Genomic DNA, 7,811 nt, shown 5'->3' with positions numbered 1-7,811 from the left:
CTGTGATACGAAGTTATCAAGTTTCTATGATGAATAGAAAGTTGAAAAGAACAGCATATATTGAAATCAAAATCTTTTGTGACATTATACAGGTCTTTACTGTCATATTTGATCAATTTTAAGTGTCCTTGCTGAATAAGCAGTATTTTATTCAGTTACAATCTTTTGTGGATGTTCAATTATCTTGGTGGAAATACACATGAATGAATTTGTAGAGGCTTGCAACTACATGACTCAGGATATCTGGCAAAGACACAACTTACACACACACCCACCCACCATAGTTTGTGGTTGTCTGAGAATGTACGGGTGTTCTGTGATAAGGGGAAACCCCTATATGCTTCCAGCCAATTCTTTTGACAGCTGCAAGGTTGTTGCTGACTGACAGCTCACTAGACCAGTCAGGTTATACACCCCCCATCCATATAGGTAGCTGAAAATAGATATTGGCAACTGATTTTAGCTCAGCTGTCTCACATCCAAAGTGGAGTGTTTCATTGCCAAATAACCACACACAGACAAATTCTTTGAAAAAATGACGTTTATTTCTCAGTACAAAGATATACATATTCTGACATGCAAACAAACAGTAATGCTTGCAAATTATTTAATTTTCTGTACACTTTCAAAATACCACATTTTGCCAGCAACTAAAACAAAGAGGTCATTTAATACAACCCACTGGAGGTGCAGCTGCAAACAACATGCATAAAGCATATGCACAGCATTTATAAATGCTCTTATAGTGACAGTTCACCAAGAATGAAAATTCTATCATCATTTACTCACCCTCATGTAATTCTAAACCTGTATGACACTTTCTTCACAATGAAAGTCAATGAGGTCCAATGTTGCTGTGGCCCCCATTAATTTCTTGTGATCAAGGGGGGGGGGTAAATGACGACAAAATATTAATTTTGGGTGAACTATCATGTTAAAAACCCAGATTCATCTGCATAGTAACTTCCTAAATAACAGTTTCGCCAAATCCTGAAATAATGCTTTAAGATTTACCAGTAAGAAATCTTGAAAGAGGCAAAATAATTTGAGCGTGTTACGTAAACGATGTGTAAAAAGTAGAAAAAGAGGTTCAGAAAATTTGAGAAGACTGGTATTTTTAGACAAGACGTTTAGACTGATCTGTTGTCTGAGGTAGACAGCTGGTTAGAACCCGCTGCCTGTTGTGTGTGAGCACCTGATATTGGGCAGATAATTGACCTCTGACCCCTGAACTAGACCTCCCTGGCCAGTCTAGAGCCTTTAAAAGCAGTTTCCATGGCTTCAGCTGTTGTGAATAAAGCACGAGCAGCATTTTCACATACAGTCTGTCATCAGCTAGGAGGACACACATGTACATCTCTGTCGGAGACTTCTTATTTCTCGCCTGCTAACACTCGGCTACGCTTTGGTTAAATATTATTATCCACAGCACATTTATATGCACAAAATTTACAAAGTAGTGCTTCAGTGACTCGGGATATGGAAGTAGAACTACAGTCAACCGTGGACTTTAAACTGCCCATGCTTGAGTGGCCCATTTCCCTTTTTACCCCCTCTCTCTCAAACCCCCCTTCCCCCCTTCCCCCACATGCACCTCCTCAGCCTGTCAGTGCATCATGGGAACACTTCAGCCTGCCAGCAGATTGTCCAAGGCTGCCAAGGGCATGGATGAATAACTTCTATTCATCATTATCTGAGAGACAGAGAGAGAGAGAGAGAGAGAGAGAGAGAGCAGAAGAGAAAGAAACAGAGGAACTGTTATAGAATAATCAACTCACTTACGAGACCGAGATCTGACAAAAACTTCCAGGCTATATTCCTGATGTCAGAGGTCACATTAAAGTCCATAATCAGGAGTTAGCCTTGAACACACAGTGTAAATGCCAGAAATACCCTCTCATCAATCAGAGGCTGCTACATACACAAGCAGACATATGTATGCGTCTTAACCCAAATGATGTGACCTGACCCAAATGCCCTGGAACTGCTCAGAGACTTACGCAGCATGTCTTGTGCTACATACATCTGCTACAAGAGCAGGCACTGCTTGTTTGAACAGTTAATCTATTTCACTCTTACTAAGTCTGTTTGGACTAGTGAATGAACTGTACACATTAAAGCAAGTACTCCAGAGTGCAATCTAAACGATTGGGGCGGGGCGACACATGTCACTCCGCCCACCCCCAATTCCATTGGTTTATAACACGGCAAATATTATTGGTGTAGACCCAAGCAAGCGCATTCCTTTGTGTACGATATTGTATTTAATTTGGCCATATTACAGAAATATTATGTGCTAACTCTAGAATCATAGGCCTATCTTAATTATTATCTGTTTAGAAACCATAGTAATTTTAGTCAGATGAAGTCATTGTTTACAAATAAACTATTGATGACAGCACCTCCAGGTTCTTCAGGCTGAACAGTGCTTCATTCATATTTCCTTGAGGATCGGCAGGCCGCGGAGTACTAGGGCCGCGGAGCACTAAGTTGGGATTTTATACGCAAATTATGATAATTTACTGTAGGCTATTTTAGAGATGGACAAACATTGTTGTATTACTATAATAATAATAATAATAATAATAATAATAAGCAATAATAATAAAATTATATATAAATACATTTATTTTATATTATGAAAGTAATATATATATATCTCATAAATCATTTTATTATAATTTTGGCAATTTTTTGTTATTAGCTTGTATTGGTAAGTCTAGGGACTAAAAACTGGAAAAATAGCTGGGGAAGGTAGACATATTATGAGTATATGGTGTTATTATTATTATTATTATTATTAATAATAATAATAATAAAAGTGATAAGATAAGACATTATACATAATACATTTTACTTTACTTATTTTTTGCAATGTACCCAAGTATATTATTATTAGTTACAAAAACAATATTTTGCTGTAAAAAAACAGTTATTATTAACAAAAATAAATTATACATATTTACACACACACACATTTATACATACATATTGGAAATGGGAATTTTCACTGATCTAGCTCTTTTCTTAAAGCCACTTCACTAATTTGTGAAGCTCAATTATCTTTTGCTGCACATCATAAATATATTCTTCGTTTTTCTCATTGTGATGGATGATTAAGGGAATTTGGGCTTTGTTTTCCCTCCTATATATATATACTAAGCCATGGCTGGATAATTTCATGTTCATAATCACCCTGGAGTGCTCAAAATTGTGAATATGAATGGGAATATACTTCAGAGATATTTTACTCATAGGAATTTCTAGGGGTGCCAATAATTGTGTCCAACGTGTATTCGAGAAAAACATTCATTTCATAATATTTCCCCCCATTTTAAATTCTTATTATCCAATGAAAGGTCAGATTTTTGTGAATTTTTTAAATAAAAGATCAAAAGGATCAACAATGCAGATTAATTTTCACAGCCTTCTTTGTTCATATTTACCAAGGGTGCCAATATTTTTGGCCACGACTGTACATGCATGCATACATAAGGGCTGCCACTAACCACTATTTTTATTTCGATGAATCTATCGACTAATTTATCGATTAATCTAAACGATTAATTTCCCACCAAAAAAAATCAAATTGAAATTGAAAAACCAAATGAAATCCAAATTTCTATGAAATCCTTTTTTTGAAGCAAAAGTAAAGTGCAACAGAGTGTAAGCAGCAAGTGTCCATCTCACAGTCAAAATCACTGAAATCAAGTTCAGAATTATAGTGTAAGACTGACAACATATCCACGTGTTATAGCCTACTAATAATAAATCAAAAAACACTTTTTAAAGGAGTATTTGCCAGAAATATTATTAACCAGAATTTATTTAGGAGAAAACTGTAAATGTGCAGTATTTCTGAAAAAATTGAAAAATTAAAAATCAATTAATTGGAGATGCTTTTGATTATTAAAATTTAAAATGGAATCCAGAAAATAAATGGAAAACAGAATTTGGTAAAGATAAAACTGTAAAACTCAATTAATTAGACAGGTTTTTTGATTAATACATTTTAATTTAACCATTAAAACAGAGTATAGAAAAATTAAAATGGAAAAAAACAATTTAGAAATATAATTTCTAAAAAATTTTGTGGTAATAAAAATAAATGCAAGTGAACAATAGCCTTTAAAATTAATTAAAATACATATATAATAGCAATGCTGCAATAATAATTAGTTCAAATAAAGTATCAAAAAGAAATCATTGAACAAAACTGTTAAAATACATAATGTATTATAAACAATAGAGCTAATGTACATTACGCATTACAACAAAGGTCTGCAGGGGGCGCCAAAAGGCCTGACGAGTGTTTTTTACACATTACTGTGCGATCTAATCCTTGTTTAATATTGACCGTTATAATAAACCCAAACTCACAACATGCAGAGATGGAGTTTGAGACGCTCCACACATGTAAATGATAACAGTTTCTGTGGAACTACTGTGAACGGAGCCACTGTGTGACGCACGTACTTAACCCATGCCATGTAAATAATTAAAGCGCATATACTGTATTAGAACTGCATCGCATATATTAAATCATAGCGTTTGTGAATTCACAATTATGCTTAATTATTTAATGGGTTTAATATATCATGCAGCCTTGGGAAACAGTCTAATAATGTGTTTTATGGAGTCTTGTCCGTGAAATGCGCCACTTCCGGTATTTTGCTGTTTAGTCGACGCGAGCAAAATGAAGTAAAGGATTTTTAAAAATCAAATAGTCGAATAAACAAGTGCTGGGCAACGATTAATCGCATCCAAAATAAACGTTTTGTGTACATAATATGTGTGTGTACTGTGTATATTTATTATGTATATATAAATGCACACATGCATGTATATATTTAAGAAAAATGTTGTTTATATATTAAATATATTTATATATAACACATATGAATATAAATATATACAGTACATGTAAATATTTTGTAAATACATACTGTATGTGTATCTTTATATATACACATAAAATATACACAGTTCACACACACACATATATTATGTACACAAAAACTTTTATTTTGGATGCTATTAACCATTGCCCAGCACTAATATTTATTTTTATTTTCACTAAGTGAAAATGTCCAAATTGGGCCCAATTAGCCATTTTCTCTCCCCGGTGTCACGTGACTCGTTAGTGTTACAAGGTCTCAGGTGTAAATGGGGAGCAGGTGTGTTAAATTTGGTGTTCTCTCTCTCATACTGGTCACTGGAAGTTCAACATGGCACCTCATGGCAAAGAACTCTCTGAGGATCTGAAAAAAAGAATTGTTGCTCTACATAAAGATGGCGTAGGCTATAAGAAGATTGCCAAGACCCTGAAACTGAGCTGCAGCACGGAGGCCAAGACCATACAGCAGTTTAACAGGACAGGTTCCACTCGGAACAGGCCTCTCCATGGTCGACCAAAGAAGTTGAGTGCACGTGTCAGTGCACGGGGGGGGGTGTCTGTGACATACTGAAGCAGAGCATGATCCCCTCCCTTCGGAGACTGGGCCGCAGGGCAGTATTCCAACATGATAACGACCCCACAATCTTGCTAAAGAAGCTGAGGGTAAAGGTGATGGACTGGCCAAGCATGTCTCCAGACCTAAACCCTATTGAGTATCTGTGGGGCATCCTCAACCGGAAGGTGGAGGAGCGCAAGGTCTCTAACATCCACCAGCTCTGATATGTCGTCATGGAAGAGGACTCCAGTGGCAACCTGTGAAGCTCTGGTGAACTCCATGCCCAAGAGGGTTAAGGCAGTGCTGGAAAATAATGGTGGCCACACAAAATATTGACACTTAGGGGTGTACTCACTTTTGTGGCCAGCGGTTTAGACATTAATGGCTGTGTGTTGAGTTATTTTGAGGGGACAGCAAATTTACACTGTTATACAAGCTGTACACTCACTACTTTACATTGTAGCAAAGTGTCATTTCTTCAGTGTTGTCACATGAAAAGATATAATAAAATATTTACAAAAATGTGAGGGGTGTACTCACTTCTGTGAGATACACACACACACACACACACACACACAGGCTAAGTCTGAATAAAAACTCTATGAATGTGTGTGTATGTGTGATTTCAGGGCATTCTTTAAAGTGCTTGATTCACACTGCACTGAATGACATAATTGCTCTCTTTTATACCCATTCATGTTATATTGCTCAATTTCTGCAAATATCTGACTGAATGAACCAGTGCAACTGTATGAAGAACATCAGATGAAATGGTGCACGAATGGATCAGAGAGTGAGAATGTGTGTGTAAACACTTTACCTTCCTGGTAAGCTCCATCTGCCATCACCAAATGGAGGATTTTAGGATACAAGTGTTGGTGCTCAGTTCCCAAAATGCTTTGCACCATGCTGGAGCCCATTGCAATGTTCTCATCTTCATCCTCATGAATAGCCTAAATAAACAAACAAAACTCATACAAATAGCAATCTGGATATGCTGGATAAAGTAAAGTAAACCAATTAAAAGTTCAGTGCCAGGTGCAACCACCTTCTAAAAGGGATAATTTACCCAAAGATAAAAGATTCTTTCAACATTTACTCATCTCATGGTGTTACAAACCTACATGACTGACAGAAAATTAGACAAAAAAGAAAGAGATACTAGACAAAAAAACATCATGAAAGTCAAAGGGTTTTGAAACTTTGTGGTCACCAATATTACCCAAAATAACTTTTGTGTTCCACAGTAGAAAGTCAGGTTTGGAATGACATGAGGGTGAGTAAATAAAAGATTTTTTATTTTCGGGTGAACTATGCCTTTAAGTTAGCAATTGTGAAGTCATTATCACTACAGGGTTTCTTAACTGAAGGGGTTTTTTTGTAACCAGCAGCAAAAATTACAGCAAATCACAGCAGTTTACTGCACTTCCAGTGTGACAAACTATATAAAAAGCATCATAAGGCAGCACATTTAACATTCTTAAAGGTTAAGGATAACATCTGTATCTAATTCCCCGAATGAAGCCGACGGCTAAAAACAAAACTTGGTGTTTAAAAATTTATGAGTGTCCTCATCTAAGAAGTACATAGCTGCATTGTTATTGGTGGTGTTTGACCACTAAAGACCTCTTAGTTATGCAGTATTTCCGCAATGCATTCACCCGGGCACAAAACCACTGAATCTCACTGGAGACATGGTGAGAGTTGACATTTAATGCAAAACCGAGGAACTCCGACCTTGATCTTGTTGTAGGCTTGAATGAAGTTCTCAAAGCCCATGGCCTGCTCTAGATGGAACCGCAGCTCCTCCAGACGACTGAAGATACTGTCCTGTTGCTCTAGGTCTTCGTTGTCCTCTTCCTCGCTGTCATCTGCATTCATACACAAGCATAGAGATAAAGACATACTACAATCTATCAAAGTTCACACAGTGAGAGTGTATTGTTGTGGAATATTGCTAATACTACGCTGACCTATGTCAGTATTGAAATTGTTATTTGCCAATGTCATTCCACACCGTAGTCATGCAAACCCAATCAATCATCAAATTTAATTAGCCAGAACAATATCTTTAGCTCAATAAACACAGTATTTGTTTTCATTTTTAGAGAGCTTAGCAAAAGTTAAACATGATGTTCGTTTGTTGCATTTAGGTTATGGTTCCATTGAGTTGTGCTTGATGATGTAGTCAGTAATTGTTTACTTGTGTTTGTGGATGGTGTCAACGTGTGTTCACAGTTGAGGCTAGCTGTTGTTTTTATAAACATGAGTAGCTATTGTGCTGCATTTAAAGTGTTTGTTAGCTGTTGACCTGTGCTTGCAGATGCAGATAGAAATTGTTAGCTATGTTGTAGTTTG

The 7,811-nt window shown here is 36.3% G+C and overlaps 1 protein-coding gene across 9 annotated transcripts in view; it reads right to left on the bottom strand.

Moving 5' to 3' along the window:
- Positions 1 to 529: 529 nt before the first annotated feature.
- The window catches only part of nek1 (NIMA-related kinase 1), a 33,264-nt gene continuing 25,982 nt past the window's right edge, over positions 530 to 7,811 (bottom strand). For all 9 annotated transcript variants that reach the window (XM_058756428.1, XM_058756426.1, XM_058756427.1 and 6 more), the window contains 3 exons: positions 7,191 to 7,324; positions 6,274 to 6,406; positions 530 to 1,693 (listed from right to left, as the gene is read on the bottom strand). In XM_058756428.1, coding sequence (XP_058612411.1) covers positions 1,680 to 1,693; positions 6,274 to 6,406; positions 7,191 to 7,324 — 281 coding nt within the window. In that variant the 3' untranslated portion in view covers positions 530 to 1,679. The remainder of the gene's footprint in view (positions 1,694 to 6,273; positions 6,407 to 7,190; positions 7,325 to 7,811) is intronic.

The sequence above is a fragment of the Onychostoma macrolepis genome, chromosome 20 (assembly GCF_012432095.1).
Source record: "Onychostoma macrolepis isolate SWU-2019 chromosome 20, ASM1243209v1, whole genome shotgun sequence".
Taxonomy (NCBI): Eukaryota; Metazoa; Chordata; class Actinopteri; order Cypriniformes; family Cyprinidae; genus Onychostoma; species Onychostoma macrolepis.
This window is presented reverse-complemented; position numbering and strand designations above follow the sequence as displayed.